A 17,245-nucleotide genomic window follows, 5' to 3' on the forward strand; every position below is an offset into this window, starting at 1 on the left:
CCAAACGTCAATCATATAAACGTCATTGCATTGTGTGATAATAAAATTGATAAGCCGAAGCGAGCATAATCGACTTGTTGATTATATTCAATTTTAATAACGAATCGAAGATTTGGCCAAAAGAACCGTGTTTGTTTGTGCATATTTTATTATGAATTTGTTTGAAATTTTACTTTTAGTCTACTTATTTGTGACACTATGTTTGGTACAATCTCACTGCATAGGGGTGAGTAAACTATTCATTATTTATTTTTGAATTAATACATATAAATCTTCATCTCAGTGCTAAATCGGTTTATTTTTACAGTTGCAGTTTGACAAAGAATATAATCCAAATAATTATTATGATCGCCAGCAAGTTGAGAAAGTAAATGCTGCATTACAAAGATTAGATCATGGTTTGTATGTTTGTTTTTCGATACTATCCTGTTATAATAATTTATAATAATAATAAAAATTCCTACGCAGTTTTATAAAATATATCATTTCTGCCTAACAAAAACTATGAATTTTTTTTTATTTGTTATAGTATTCTATGAAATTTTAAATTCTTCTTTTTTTCAGTTCCCAACATGGTCCATGACTGGCCAGATCCCTCAATCAAGTTCGGCCAAGTGTCTGGGGTGGCCATAGACAATGCTGGCCACCTGCTGGTGTTCCACAGAGCAGGCAATGTGTGGGACTACAACACATTCTCACTCCGAAATGTTTACCAGGCTATTGGGGAGCCCCCTATACCGGACCCCACTATTCTGGTGTTCAATGACACGGGAGATCTTGTTGATAAATGGGGGCAAGATTTGTGAGTAGTTTTATTTTTATTTTGTATTTAAAACATAATTTATAACTAGTTACATACCTACTTACAATATTATTTGTATTAGGTACCTAAGTTATTTAACAATTAATATTTTACCAGCTATCCAAATAAATTATATGTTTAAGCCATAATCTGTAATAACACAATCAATAGAAAAAAGATCATCAATATGTTAAAGAATCTTTGCCATTGGGACATTTTTTAAAGTCTTTTCGAAAAAAGGTTAAATTATTATTAAACCTGTAAAAGATTATGTAAATACCTACATCAACTTCAAGTATAAACAAGGATGTTTATTGAAAATATTATTCTACAGATAAATTAGTACTACCTATTTGGAAAATACAAATTACATATTTGGTATTTGCCATGTAAATACAAATCAATTTGCACCTCTGTTTTCTTTGAACATTTTAGTATTCAATGCTTCTCAGACAGTTTACCTATAGCCTTGTTTATTAAACATGTTAATAATATTCACAACATACTTAATTACGCCTGTTTAATATAATACTATTAAATGTTAAGGTCATTCAAATATTTTGCCAGTTTCACCTACATTCAATTTGCCTAAAGTCATCTTACATGACTTACGACTACTGCCAGCAAGAAGTCAAGTACACATGAATTTTTTCCGAAAAAAAAAAACTTTTTCGTAGGTCTTGGACTCTAGTTGCCCGTCCCGACTTCGTTCCTGTAAAACCGTAATAAATTAAACAACTAAACCTTCCTCTTGAATAACTCTTTAAAAAACCCACTTGAAAAGTAAGTATTAGTTACTGTAGTAGCCCATTACGTAGTTTTAAAGATCTAAGCATAGGGACACACACCGACTTTGTATTATACTGTATGTATATAGTGTATATGTTATGTACTGTATATATAATGATCATCTACTGTATATATGATGGATTATATTTACATTTATGCTAAAACGTGTACAGATTCTACATGCCACACGGCATTACCGTGGACACCAGCGGCAACGTGTGGGTGACGGACGTGGCTCTCCATCAGGTGTTCAAGTTCACGCCGGGCCAGCGGCAGACGCCCGCGCTCACGCTTGGCGAGAAGTAAGTCTCTTGTTATAATTGTTTATGTAATATTATAATAGGAAGATTGGTTGAGTAGTTAAACTTCATGCGTTAATGCTCTCAGCTAATTTTCTTGAAATTTTTCAGACATATCTATAGTTGGAGAGGGGGAAATAAATGCTATTATAGTGTCAAGGAATATTTGAGAAAATGACTTGATATTTTGTAATTTATAAGTTAATGATAATTTAATTTCAATTTAATTTTTAATAATTATGACATTGTCTGTTGCACATTAGTAATGACTAAATGTGTGAATAACTACTGATTTTTCAACCATTGTATGTACCACTTTTTATGCAATAAAAATTATGCATTCATTCAGAAATTTCGAGGAAAAGAATATTTCCCGTGGGAAATACACGCGGACGAAGCCGCGAATAAAAACTAGTTTACTACAAATAAATAGACATAATGGACAATCACATAGATATAGTTAGCCGCAAAGTTCGAGATTCTGCTGATCTACTGATTTCATCATCATCAATCATTGATACTTATTTTATAACATAGGTACTAGCCGCCCGTCTCGACTTCGCTCGGGTAAAACCTAATAAATCATACATCGAAACTTTCCTCAGGAATCACACTATCTATGGGTGAAAACCGCATGCAAATCCGTGCAGTAGTTGCCTTTATCGCGAACAGTCGCGTCAGAGGACTTTGTTTTATAATGATGTAAGGATGCAGAAATAGATAAACATCCAGAATAATAACCACAAAATTCGTAAAATCCGCAATTTTTTTTTTAATTTTGATTAGACGGTTTTCGAATATTGATTACCGAAACGACATTCAAATTCGTAATCAGATTAACTAGATGCTGGTCTCGCGACCTTCATCAACGAAATATTTAGCATTTATTATTGGCCCTGTGCTTAAGTCCGTGAGGAAATCAGTTGTGGACAATTTAGTTCACTAGTGTTTATCCAACTGCTTGTCACTAGATCTGATACCTGATAATTAATTAAATTCATTTGCTTCATTTTGTCCTGAAAGAAGGACATACAAACAACTTCCACAATACTAGTATGTCTGGTCTACATAGGTTCGTCCCAGGCAACAGCGAGGGTCACTTCTGCAAGCCGAGCGCGGTGGCGGTCCTGAAGAGTGGCGACTTCTTCGTGGCCGACGGGTACTGCAACCACAGGATCATCAAGTTCTCGCCCGCGGGCAAGGTCATACTGCAGTGGGGGAGACGTGAGTATCGCCACGTTGTTTTAAAGATGACTGTAAACTTTTGTCAAAATCAAACACCATCCCTTGTCTGATTACGACGAAAACGAAATCAGAAACGGGATGGTGTCATCGCCAATGAAAGTACGGTGCGTAGTTTATATATGAACTTTTTTACCCCAAGGAAATACCAGCAATGTATTCAAGACGAATGAGATAGTGTAAAGCAGACATAGAATTAAATTATCGCACATTTTTTACAAGTACAGTAGGCACAATATGTTCATGAAAGTCAGCTGACCATTTTACGAACAAAATATTATATGTAAGATTTGCGGTGTTACAATATTCAACTCACACTGCAATAGCAAACATGTATTTTTAGAATCAATATCTTTCAAATATGTAACTGTAAACGTACTCACACATGCCGCCTGCTTTGCCGCAAATAATCGCATCAAAATCTCTGGAAATATATCAACCTAAGTAAAAGAGTAGGTCAGGGTGGACCTCACAAACATACCGCGACTAGATTGCGAATCTCCTTTGTAAAAGAGATATTAGAAGCACACATAACCGAAGAGTGTAGAGTGAGATTTGTCAGGATCGTGGCAAGTGGAAATCCATATCACCCTGTATTATCCCAATACATGGTGATTTCTTATACATTGGCAATATTTTATCTACATGCTCAGTCCATGGTACTGAACAACTTTTCGTCTGGAAGCGACCTTGAAATCGCGAAAAGAAAAAAACATCAGCTGATCCATAAATTTTCCACACGTTGGTATTTTAGAACAGCTGATTTTTTTTTCGTGATTTCGTTGTTACCCCCATATTAAAAGTTGTTCAGAATCATGGACTGAGCATGTAGACAAAATATTGTCAACGTATTAAAAGTCACCTGCATGTATGTATATCAACCTAATACTTATTTCCAGAATCCGGCAATGGTCCATTCGTGTTCAACGTGCCGCACGCGCTCACACTAGCCGAAGACCGCGGATTGGTCTGCGTGGCGGACCGTGAGCGAGGTCGCGTCGCCTGCTTCAGACACGACAACGGCACTTATGTCACTGGCTTCAGTTCGTGGCTGATCGGCACCAGGGTGTTCAGCGTGGCGTATTCCCCTGTACATGGTGAGTTTTGTGTTGTAACTAGCGGCTTCTCCCGGCTTCGCTCGTGTAAGACCATATTTAAAAGTAGCCTATGTTATTCTTGAATGTTTCGCCTATTACTGTGTAAAATTTTTAAAATTGGCCCAGTAGTTTTTGAGTTTAGGTATAATATTAGTGTGCAGTATTCGGGGTGCTCTTCAATAATTTCCTTTTATTAGACGATTAAAATACGTTTATTGGAAAGATTTACAGTAAAACAGAATAATTATATTAAATTTGTGCTATCTCAAGCGCGCGTGGACGAGACAGTTTTTCTAGAGAGATCTACCAGTGGTGGGGCGCGTACAACTGATGATCGATGAAAAAGTTGCCGACTTCTCACTCATAGATGGCGATAGTGGTATCATAAACATGCCCCCGGCCTTGGAAGACTCCGACTTCCAAAGTATGACGTCTTCTGGATTTATTCAACTCTCGGGCTGCAGCGGCAACGGGCAGATCTTGGAGAACGATCTTCTTATTATTCCTGTAGCCGTCCGTATGTCAGCAACACGAGAAACTCCGTCCGCACCAGGATAAGTCTTCACGATCCGTCCCAATTTCCACTTCAGAGGCGGCTGGTTATCATCCTTTATAAGGACCATGCTGTCCATGGCAATATCGTTTTTATTCGTCTTCCATTTAGTCCGCGTCTGGAGCTCAGCTATGTACTCTTTCGACCATCGTTGCCAGAAATGTAAACGAATTTGCTCGATGCGTCGATATCGGTTGAGCGCCGGAGTCGTAGATGTCGCAGCTGCTACGTCGTCGGTGCTAGCAGGAGCAGTCAACGGCCGGCCAATAAGGAAATGACCAGGCGTTAGCGGGTTGAAGTCATAAGGGTCTGAGGAAAGAGGAGACATAGGACGGGAGTTGAGGACAGCCTCGATTTGTGTCAAAACTGTGCTAAACTCCTCATAAGTTAGTTTCGCGTTGCCTACAATGCGTCTAAAATGATACTTAAATAACCTTACCCCACTTTCCCACAGCCCGCCTTGGTGGGGACTAAACGGAGCAATGTACTTAAAATTTATTCCATTACTTGTAGAATAATTTATAATTTTATCCGAATTTTCACTCAAAATTTTAGGGAATTCTTTCTCTGCACCTACAAAATTTCTCCCATTATCAGAGTAAATAGTATCAGGTTTACCCCTTCTACTAATAAAACGCTTTAGAGCTAAAATATAATCGTCAGTAGTGAGACTGGTAACAAGTTCCAAGTGTATAGCTCTAGTAAGAAAACAAATAAATAAACAAACGTACGCTTTAGTTAACTGGGCTCCTCTGCCCTTCCGGTTCAGTATGAACAGTGGCCCACAATAATCACAGCCGGTTGTAATAAATGGAAATCCACCATCCAATCGCTCAGATGGCAAATTTCCCATTATAGGAGATAACATTTTGCCTTTTATTCGCGCACACGTAACACACTCACGAACTATTTTCTTTACTAAGTTCCTAGCACTCAGTGGCCACCAACACTCGCGCAGTGAAGACAATAGCAGCTGTAGACCGGCATGAAGTAAACGTCTATGCTCGTATCTAACCAACAGTAACGTAAAATAATGTTTATTACATAACAACACTGGATGTTTCTTATCGTACTTGAAATCAGACGAATTTGACAGCCTACCACCGACTCTAATTACTTTACGATCATCTAAAAACAAATTAAGACCTGATAAACGATTCCATTGCGATTTATTTGTTTTTACAGTCGTATTATTCAATAAATTGTCATAAACGTCCGGGAATGATTCGCGTTGTGCACACTTTACTAGCAATGCCTGTGATGCACGCAGCTCGTCCGTGGTTAGAAAACCGGTTTGTTGTTTTGAGACGCTCTGATGTCGGCTGCGAATGTTATCTATAAATCTCAAAACAAATGCACCTATGCGTAAAAGTTTAATATATGACGAATATCTTTTGAATTCAAATAAATCGTTCTCGACTGGAATGCAAACAAAGCTAACTTTAGTAGGAGGCTTTAACTCAGGCAAATCATTTAATTCTACCGACTCATTATTATCACGTATAAAATCTAAACTGAATTCACGAGACTGTAAAAAATACGGTCCGTTCCACCACAAATTATTATCAATTAATAAATTTAAATAAACGCCTCTGGACAATAAATCTGCTGGATTGTCTTTACTAGGTACATGTAGCCACTCAGACTCCTCTGTTATGTTTTTAATTTTTGCTACACGAGTTTGAACAAATGTTTTTAATAAATGTGGAGACATTTGTAACCATCCTAGTACGATAGTCGAGTCAGTCCAGAAGTAAGTTTTAGTGAAGGACAATCTCAACGAATCTACAATATGTTTATACAATTTAGCACCTACATAAGCACCACACAGCTCAAGTCTTGGGATAGTAAGTGACTTTAAAGGTGCGACCTTTGTTTTGGCACAAAGAAGTCTTACTGTGGGATTTGACGAGCCATCGCTATAGGTACGTATATAGGCACATGCACCATATGCATTCGAAGAAGCGTCACAGAAAATATGGAGCTCAGTATATCTATCTATCCGTATTTAAAACGCAACGTGGAATTTTTTAATTCGCTTAAGCACTTTAATGTACCGATAAAATAATTCCATGATTCGGCAATGTCCTGAGGAACTTCATCATCCCAACTTAGTTTATTAGCCCATAACTTTTGCAATAATATTTTTGCAATTATTATAGATGCTGATAATAATCCTAAGGGGTCATAAATTTGAGCTATGATGGACAACATTTGACGTTTATTCAATTTTGAATTATCTGAATTAAAATCAATTTTCGTAGTGAAGTGTAACTCATCACTATCGCTGTTCCAACCTACGCCTAATGTTTTGTTTTGAGTATGCTCGCCTTCGAAATTCTTTATCGAAGCACATCGTGTGACGTCAGAGTTGAATGTCCACTTGCGGAGTGGGAAGCATCCAGACTGCAGGACTTGGCGTGTTTTCTCACAAATGTCTAGCAAGGTTTTGTAATTATCGTGTCCCGTTATTAGATCGTCAACGAAAAAATCATCATTAATAACGCGAGCAACAAATTTATCTTCACACTCTGAGGCTAGCTGACGAATACAACGCATACTAAGGTACGGGGCTGACGCAGTACCATAAGTCACGCAAGTTAATTGGTAGACCTGTAAAGGATCAGTTGGGTTTTCACGCCAAACTATAAGTTGCAACGACCTTTGATCTGATTGAACCATGACTTGCCTAAACATTTTACAAACATCGGCACAGGCAACATACTTGTACTGACGAAATCTTAATAAAATACCGAATATATCATTTTGAAGTGCTGGACCTGGTAACTGTATATCGTTTAACGATTTATTCGAAGTAGTGACAGCACTAGCATTAAAAACAACGCGTAATTTAGTAGTCACAGCACCTTCCCTATAAACACCGTGGTGTGGTAAAAAATAATTAGGGCTTTTGGGCATATCTATGCGTTCCATATGTCCCAAAGCTTCATATTCACGCATAAATTCGACATACATACGTTTATAATCAGGAGAACGTTCTAATTTACGTTCTAATGAAAAAAATCTATTTTTTGCTAACGTATAAGAATCGCCTAACGAGTCAGCTGATTCTTTAAGCGGGATACGTACCGAGAATCTACCGTCAGCCATTCGAATAGTAGTTTTAACAAACAAATCCTCACACAAACGCTCGTCGTTAGTCAGAGGACTACCTGACTGAGGCATTTCTTCTATTTCCCAAAATCGCGTAAGTTGTTCGCTCAGAGTTTGTGACAAATGACAATGTACTTGATTGGTAGACAAAATTTTATTGTTGTTTATAGGACCAGAAATAAGCCAACCTAACTTCGAATTTTGTAAGCAGGGACCATTCGATAATTGAATCCTATTTTCGCATAACAAACTCCAAAATAAATCTGCACCAATCAATAAATCGATATCTGAAGGAACACAGAAAGACGGATCAGCAAGCTGAATATTATTTGGCATTCGTATGAGGGCTTCATCAATGCATGTCGTGGGCAAACCGTTTGTTATGCGCTGCAAGACAATACATCTGGCCTTCGCCGTATAATCGCATATTTTTGATTTAAAAGTAATTTCGCATAAATGATTAGAGTGCGACACTGATTGTCCGACACCCGAAATTCGAATAGTGGACTGTATAAGAGGCGCATTAAGACGTTTTCTTAATCTATCTAAAATAAAACTATGTTGACTCCCAGAGTCTAACAGCGCTCGGGCTGTATGCATACGATTATCTTTATCAATCACATCCACTAATGCCGTGCATAACAAAACAGGTTGCAGTGGTAGATCGCCTGCGCATGTGTATGTATTCGAATAGAAGGGATCACCGCCTACTGATAACAGCGCAGCGGTCGGCATTGAGGTAGCCTGGGGAGAACTGGACATGGCGTCACTGTTAACACTGTTTTTATTAGAACTATTAAAGTGGAGTAGACTATTATGTTTGCCCTGACATTGCTTGCATGGGCCAAACGTGCAATCTGAAAGTACATGTCCAGATCGTAAACAATTGCGACATAAATTATTTTTACCTACGAATAAGGACCTGTCTTGTACAGATAAATTCAAAAAATTATAACACATATACAAAGCATGATTACCGTTACATGAAGGACATTTATGACGTTTATTATTATTACTAGTGAATTTATTTTTGGAATTACTATTATTTGTTGAGACATAACTATGAACTTTATTATTGGCCTGATTGGTTGCATTATTTGTTGGTTTCGATTGCAACTTGTTATGATTAGCACTGATCATGTCCAACATATCCGCTTTATTCCTAAGAAACCTTAGCAAATCATCTAATTTCAACTTTCGTGACGAATTTAAAACAAGAGTGCCCTTATGTTTTTCCCAGTCACTCTCCGTAGCTAAATCGAGCTTCGACACAATTAAATAAATTAATAAGGTATCCCATGTGTCCACAGGCTCCTCTAGTGTCTTCAATGCACGGAGGTTGCGTAACACAGTATCAATAAGTTTGCGAATTAGTGAGGCCGATTCTTGTTTTATATTGGAAAGAGAAAATAACGATTTTATGTGATTATGAACTAGGAGTCTCGCATTATGAAATCTGTTTTCTAGTAACTCCCACGCATGTTGGTAGTTAGACGCAGTAAATTCCAATGCACTAATAACTTGTAAGGCACTTCCACTGAGTGAAGAACGTAAGTAATGAAATTTTTGAATCGCATCTAAATCTGTACGTTTGTGGATCATTGTAATATAGGAATTTCTATATTCAAGCCACTGATCATACTGCCCGTCGAAGGTAGGCAACTTTATCTCGGGAAGTTTAACATGCGCGCGAGGTTTACTCGTATTCGAACTAGACCTAAAATCACTAGAACTGTCCCCAGTCTCATCACTTTCGATTAAGCATTCAGCATTAGCTAAAGCGCTAAAATATAACGACTCAAATGACTCGACATATTCGTTATCGACTGACTCATCTGATAAGCAAAGAATTTCACTATTGATTTTATTAAAATTTTGATAAATATCTATCGCCGCCTGCATTCTAAACTTTATTTCTTTGATTTGAAGCTTAGATGGGCTATTATTTTCAAATAAATCTAAGTATTTAGAAAATTGAGTCAATCTACCTCTCAAGACACCTCTTTGTTTTTTGAGGTCAGAAATATTTGAATTAATCGCTTTTCTTGAGGGAGAAACTGATCGTGCTGAAGGCACAGCTAAATTATCATCACCAGGCATTTTGTGGGCTTGGAAAATAGGGTAAAGTACTCACGATTTAAGCGGGACTGGAACGGCAATCACCCGACACGTCACTAACCGATTCTGAAATTAGCACAAATAACACAGTTTTAACACAATTCGATTGGGGAGGGAAGGATATTCAGAAGGAAACCTAACCGTTTAACTGCTGATCTGGTTCACACGTAGACGTATAGCGTTGACTAGGAGGTCCACGACGTATAGTATTCGCATCGACGTGGTCTTCTCACGATTGAAGAATCCTCTTCGTCATCCGGCCGCAGGATCAATTTTGTGCAGTATTCGGGGTGCTCTTCAATAATTTCCTTTTATTAGACGATTAAAATACGTTTATTGGAAATTTACAGTAAAACAGAATAATTATATTAAATTTGTGCTATCTCAAGCGCGCGTGGACGAGACAGTTTTTCTAGAGCGATCTACCAGTGGTGGGGCGCGTACAACTGATGATCGATGAAAAAGTTGCCGACTTCTCACTCATAGATGGCGATAGTGGTATCATAAACAATTAGTTTATTTTTCCTCTTTAGGTATAATATTAGTACGGATGTGAAGGTTGTGTGTGAGGATGTATGTATGTTTGTTTGTTACTCTTTTACGCAAAATCTACTATTACGTGAGTGAATTTCACGAGCGTTTTATTTAATTCCGCCGCGGGATGTCATTAGTGTTTATTAAGTTTTTACATTAATCAATGTAATTATTCAATTTTATAAGTAAGTAAAGTACTGGTACAATGTAATTTTTATAAATGTTTAATTTAAAAGGCGTTAGGCTTAGGATGACTGTACACAATTATAATGATGCGATGGCAGGTGGTCGACTGTACGTGGTGAACGGGCCGACGGGCGAAGTGCCGGTGCGCGGGTACGGCATAGAGTTCGACTCCGGCCGCCTCGCGCTGACCTTCGCCCCCAACGGTGGGTTCAAGAACCCACACGACATCGTCGTCTCCGAGGATGGCTCTACTGTGAGTGGACGCTACATTTTAAACATAAATATTTATTTGCTAACTGTTACATGCTATTTAAATGGATTTGTTACATATACTATACATACATGCCACATATGCTTTTTAACTTATTTTTGAAAATAATAATGAGATGAAAAACTTCTGGAATTGAGCGGGAATTGAACCCGCGCCCCTGTCTATCCGAGACAGGTGCTATGTAACAAATCCATTTAAATAATGTGTATAACCTAAAATAGTGTTATTATTTTCAGGATAATCCACTAAATCCTTCCTTTTTCCTTTAAACTCGCACCACGATTGCGTAGAAGGTATTTTTGGTCGTAAATCTGCAACTATATTGAAAATTGGCGCTTTTTGCCTCCATTGGCAATGTTTGTGTACAGTCTGCCACAGAGAAATCTGACCCCCTAAGAGATTGTGTTCACATCACTGGGCGGTTAGATTTCCCTGTGGCAGACAATACCAGTAGTGCCATCTGCGCTGAGAATATGCCCTAATCTAATTAGGTCGATATTTAGGCATTGGTATATAGTTTTTTTCCCAGGCTGTTAAGTGGAGAGGCGTAGCCAAAGATAAGGGACAGATGTCCCTCTCTAATTAGCTTTGTAAATCTCTTCCCCCGCAGAGTTGTTTCATTTGAAAACGAATGTATTACAACTAAACTTAATTTTTATTTGCGTTTTTTTCTAAAGCGCTCAGAAGACTCAGGATTACGATAGCTATGAGAAAAAATTCCGTGCATGTGTCAAAAAAAATTTTGATGTTTGTTTTTATAGGTATACGTGGCTGAACTTGACCCATACCGCGTGGTGAAGCTCGTGGACGAGGGTCTGAAGAAGGAGCGGCAGTCGCAGCCCAACACGACGACGCGGCCCAAGCCCACCGCTACCAGCGGTAAGTAGGTGTGTTGTGTCGTTTTGTATGTCTTCTTGTAACTATTCATCATCGCCGACATATACAGGGTTAATGGTATCAAACGCAAAACCTCCTACAGACTACTTGGGTACATCAAAACTAACAACTTTTATTCTACGACTTTTCATGATTCGTAGGTTTTTTGTTTCATATAAAAAAAACACAATCTACTTTGCGATTCTACACATCTTAACTCTATGTAACAGCTAAGCAACGAGAGACAGTACAGTAGCGTTATGTAGCGGAATCTAACATAGAGTTAACGTTATAGAAACAACATTAAAACATAAAAAATGAAAATTTTAGTATCTATTACGTTTAGACAAAAGTCGTAAAAAATGTTAGTCTCTATGTACCTTATGCGCCATTGGAAGGTTATCCGTTACATACCAGTAACCCTGTATACCAACTCACATACCAATGAGAAGGAGAGGAGTACGGAGAGTTGTTTATTTGCAATGAATTTGGACAGGATGATGTAATGTCGACTAAAAAGCATGTATATGCAAGGAAATTATAACCTTTTCAGAACTGAAAATCTGCGCGGTGGGCGTGAGTTACGCCCTTTCGGTGTGTGACTAGCTTTTGCCCGCGGCTTCGACCGCATTAATTTCATAGCAAAATCTCAGTAACTTTTTTATCACGTACTCTGTGAGACTGGTAAACATATATGATTTAAATTCGCATTTTTTTCTCATCTTTAGTTCAATTTCCAGTTTACCGCTGCGTGTCTCGTCCCGCAAACTTGTCCAATCCCGCTTCCTGCTATGTAATGTAGATATCCCGTACCGTTTCCCACTACGTGTCTCCTTCCGATTTCCCACTCCCGCTTTCTGTAACGTGTGCCGTCCCATTTTCCATGACTTTTTACGTCCCAGTTTTTTATTAACCACAAACGTAAATTACGTTTTTTTTTATTTACTTACTGTTATTTACTACAAAAAGTGTGCCAATTATCAGCTTTTTATCTTGAAAATTGTATTAAGTCCCATACAATCTTTCACCCCCCTTTTGAAGGTTAATTTTTAAAATTTGAAATACGTATTCATTAATTTGTTGTAAACAACCAAAATCCAAATTTTCAAGTCAGTAACTACAATGGTGTAGAACTTTCATATTAACAGTTTTTCACACCTTTTTCTATCTACAAAATTTTAAGGGAAATCGGCTTCGTGGAATGTTATTTTTATTTTTCCCACAGGACCCTCCTCATTTCCCGGGATGAAATGTCTATAAGATGTTAACCCGGGATGAAATGTATCTAAGATGTTAGCCCGGTATATAAGGTACCTACATACCAAATTCAAGCAAATCGGTCCAGTAGATTTCGAGTGAAGCGCGTTCAGACAGATAGACAGACAGACAAAAATTTCCAAGACTATATTTTCGTCCATGAAGAATAAAAAAAAATCCAATGTACAAATTTGACCTTTCTTCAAATTTATTATATGTATTGATAATACGTATTTAATCCATCTCATTTCTCACTAATATTATAAATTATTATACGTATTGATGTGAAAATTGGATTTGAGTGTGTGAGGATGTTTGTTACTCAATCACGCTGGATCTACTGAACTTCGAAGTGGTACAGAGCAGGTAGTCTGTAACTTGTAAACTTATAGCACATATATTTTTATCCTAAATTTCTCTCACGATAGCAAAGTCCAAAGGTGCTCTATAATGCACAGTATAAGGTAATTACACCATTTTCCCGTAGACACAGAAAACTATAGATTTTAGATAAAAATACATGAGAAGAAACGGGATAGAACGCTAATATTTTTGGTTCCTCACCATGTGCTCGGTTTTACAAGGACCTATATGTTGTTTTGTGCGAATTGTTATAAAAGTAGGTATACCAAAAACATGTTATGATTGTAATCGAATGCTAATAAGAAATAGATATAAAGCACGATTAACCAAACAAAATATATGAGAATCGAGCTGACCAGTCCGCCCTGGCAGCACACTCGTTCCAGAGTTGACGCACGAGTAGCCTTTGGCTGTTATTCATATAAAAGTTAAGGCATGCCTAGTATGTTTTGTTTCTTTCTGTCTATGACAAATATAAAGTGCGACAGTGACAAAACATACTTCAGGTAAGCTTTAACTTTTTACGAATAACGGGATTTGTTATTGCATAATGCAGAGCTGAGCGTGCCGCCGGCGCCGACGCCGACGGCGTCGTGGTGGCGCGGCGCGGGCTACGCGGCGGCGGGGGCGGGCGCGGCGCTGGCGGCCGGTCTTGCAGCGCTGGCGCTCCGCGGCGCACGCAACGCTGGTAAATTTGATGAGGCCGAACCTTTAGTCACATAGTCTTTTTGTACCTGTACTGGCTGGTTTTATCCGTGAAAAGTTACTGTTTGCTAAACTTTTTATTCAAATGGCGAGATGAAAATTGAAAATCTAGTACTGTTTTTTTTTTTTAAATCATTTTTTAAATTAAATTACGTTTAAAAAGCATGTATGACATGCATGTACTATAAAAGATTTTATTTACAATATCTAGAGGCGTATGTATTTTTATGATTCTGTGCTATAAAGTTTAAAGATAAATTTAAAAACAAATACACATTTGAACCGAAAAGCTTAGCAAGCGTAGTTATTTTTTTGTAAATAGGGCTGTGAGTATGATTTTAGTGTGAGTATGAGTTTTATTAATAGCCGACTAATGTTCAAAAAATTATTTTGAAATAGAATTTCATACAAATATCTTGTAAGTTTAGATGGCTGAAACTCATGCCACCACACCGCCAAGCACGCGTTCACTATTGTATTATTTTTGTTTTGCATTGATCTGATAATTTTGACTACACGAATTTGTGATTCTTGTTTTTCATAGATAATTTATTTGTTTTTTAATTTTATAATGCTCACGTCCGATATGATTCGCTAAACTACATTCCACATATTTATTTAAAAGACTGTAAGCATGTATTCACTGGGTATTAAATATTTGTAGTCGTTAAACATCACTTTCTTTATTAAATTAATAAATCCCGTAGCTCTTTGCATGGGATCAAAAAATGTTTTAAACTTAATTTTGTAATAGGTGTTTAGTGCGATTTGTGCAGTTGCAAATATAATTTTAATATTTCACATTAGACAAACGCATTTAATTATAGCATTAAAAAAACATCACAATTCGAATTTATTATTGACTCGAAGTTCCTAAAGATCAACAATTTATACAAACATACCTAAACAATTTTATATGCGATTTCATATACGTATGTATACTTACGTATACGACGTCCATATTAGCGATAAGATATTGTAGAATTATAATGATCTCTAATAACCTACGTATTTGATCTGAAATTCAGTTATTAATTTGACATTTGTGATTTTACGCAATTATTCGTAGTATTTATTTTAATCCTTTGAGCGCCAACTTTTCTGAATTATACCTGAAATTAGATTAAAAAATATTTCCTAAAACCGAACGTTTTAGAAAACCAACCAATTGAGATTTTAGTGTTAAAATAATTTGGCGCTCATAGATTTAATATTTAAGCATGTTTATTTTTAAGATCACAATTTTACAGTTTTATTAATTTTAAGGTCACGTATAATTAAATATTATTTTTGTTTCGCTTCTATTTTGTGATTGTGAGTAGACGCCTGTATTGTGATGTAAAATATTTATTGAAATATATTTATTGGAAGCAGCTTCGGTATTTTTATTTTGATGCACTATGCATGCCCTTTTATTTCTGCTTGGTACACGAGTTTGCACCCTTTTTCACAATGTTTTGAGAAGATATTTAGTATTTTTAAGTAATGTCTTATTGATATGTAGTAATTTAAGTTTATTACATTTATGAAGAGAACAACTTCCTTTGTTAATTAGATTCAGCTTTGGCCCTAGTTAGGTATATATAGAATCTGTTGAAAAAAATGTGGCTGCAATTTTCCAGTTTATTCCAGAATCTTTTTAGCTATGTATGTACCAAATAAAAGATTTTATGTGTTACATAAGTAGTAAGTTTGAACGATTTGTATTGTACTGTTACACATGCAGATGTACTCTTAGATATAATGATCGGATTATGTATTTATGCATCAAAAGAAAGTAATAAACTGAACAACATTTGACTACATAAAACATAAATAACAACAATAAATATTTACATTGAAATTCCGTAAAGTACAGTCGCGAACAACCCGCAATCCACAGGTCGCAAAGGCATAACCCGGCGCCGTTGGGAGTACAGTCACGGCGAGTTCAAGCTGCGGCGGCTGCTGGAGCGGCGCCGCTTCACTCGCGTGCACTCGGACGACTCCGACGACGAGCCCGCGCCCATGTTGCCGCCGCAACTCCCCGCCAACGCCTGATGCCACACGCTCACTGAATGCCATATCTAATTTAGTTTTTAAACGTTAACTGGCCGCGAACCACAGAAACTAAAAAGGACTAAACTACTTTAGCGAGTCCGCTGCGTCTATGCGCATCGCCTGTCTCGGTCGCGCAGCTTTTGTGCGATAGAAATGAACGAGACTAGCCCATCTCTTATTATGCATGGAAAATTTTTGTAGTTCACGCTACACATATTCACAGCCATAAAGCAGCGGACCTATTATGTAGAAAATATTCGAGTACTTAATCCGTAAGGCGATAAAGTTGTTTGTAGATTACCAGCATCTAATGGAATGCGTAACGGTACGAGTTTGTTATATGGAAGTGTTCTTAGGTCTGCACCAAACCGGCGGCAGTTGTTAATTTTTCCAGCTCCAGAAACTTTCACCACAGAAATTGAGTGCTGGATTTCTTTCTTAAGTTTAAAACGGTTCGCGGCACTCACTGTTATCTAAAACTGCTAACTTTACCAGATTTGGATATTTTGTTGTGTGACGGAAAGTCGTTCACCAATAAAATAAGAATAAAATATATGGTCAAAATAATGAGCAGCCTATTTATGGTTACAAAAAAGTCACTATATAAGAATAGAGCGAATTTAAAATAGAGAAAGGTTGGGTACCATCGTCTGCGCCAAAAGGCGCAGTCGTTAGGCTCAAACTTGTAAGAGATATAAGCTGATATAAATCGGCCTTGTGACTTATTCATACTGTGTTTTTGAGGTCTCGTAATAGATAGCTATATACATTTAATGTTATTATTGCTGCAAAAATAATATTATTTACTACTACTGACAAGATGGTACACAGTCCAAAATCACACAGTTCAAATGAAAGTTCAACTAAATATTACCAAGCTACGATGAGAAGGAATAAAAATGTAGGTACATAAATAAAGTAATTAATTTAGTCACAATCTTCTTCGCAGGACATTGACGCCTGCAGACGTTATAACAATTAAACTTCTTTTGTGTCGTG

The 17,245-nt window shown here is 37.2% G+C and overlaps 1 protein-coding gene and 1 long non-coding RNA gene across 3 annotated transcripts; one reads left to right on the forward strand and one right to left on the reverse strand.

Annotated features, from left to right (window-relative positions):
- The first annotated feature begins 9 nt into the window (after positions 1–9).
- LOC128675699 (peptidyl-alpha-hydroxyglycine alpha-amidating lyase 1-like) lies at positions 10–17,240 on the forward strand. 2 transcript variants are annotated; one of them, XM_053755268.2, is made up of 10 exons: positions 10–226; positions 308–398; positions 565–802; positions 1,765–1,893; positions 2,963–3,114; positions 4,032–4,229; positions 10,833–10,987; positions 11,767–11,884; positions 14,058–14,189; positions 16,089–17,240. In XM_053755268.2, exons 1-10 carry the CDS (start codon positions 152–154, stop codon positions 16,244–16,246), a joined length of 1,446 nt encoding a protein of 481 aa, XP_053611243.1. In that variant the 5' UTR covers positions 10–151; the 3' UTR covers positions 16,247–17,240. The 2 variants fall into 2 exon arrangements, with proteins under 2 accessions (XP_053611243.1, XP_053611248.1); XM_053755273.2 differs by lacking the exon at positions 16,089–17,240 and having other exon boundaries at positions 12–226; positions 11,767–11,892; positions 14,058–14,197.
- On the reverse strand, positions 4,418–10,353 carry LOC135309950 (uncharacterized). The gene is made up of 2 exons (XR_010370219.1): positions 10,031–10,353; positions 4,418–5,091 (listed from the first exon to the last, which is right to left on the reverse strand). It is a non-coding gene; the product is annotated as an uncharacterized LOC135309950 (long non-coding RNA).
- Positions 17,241–17,245: the final 5 nt, after the last annotated feature.

Source organism: Plodia interpunctella, chromosome 2, assembly GCF_027563975.2.
Source record: "Plodia interpunctella isolate USDA-ARS_2022_Savannah chromosome 2, ilPloInte3.2, whole genome shotgun sequence".
Classification (NCBI taxonomy): domain Eukaryota; kingdom Metazoa; phylum Arthropoda; class Insecta; order Lepidoptera; family Pyralidae; genus Plodia; species Plodia interpunctella.

Excerpts from the sequence above, each read along its gene's own strand:
- LOC128675699 (XM_053755268.2), top strand. The coding sequence starts at position 152 with ATGAATTTGTTTGAAATTTTACTTTTAGTCTACTTATTTGTGACACTA. Across the intron at positions 399-564 it reads ATTACAAAGATTAGATCATG|TTCCCAACATGGTCCATGAC; the intron begins GTTTGTATGTTT and ends TCTTTTTTTCAG. Across the intron at positions 1,894-2,962 it reads GCGCTCACGCTTGGCGAGAA|GTTCGTCCCAGGCAACAGCG; the intron begins GTAAGTCTCTTG and ends TGGTCTACATAG.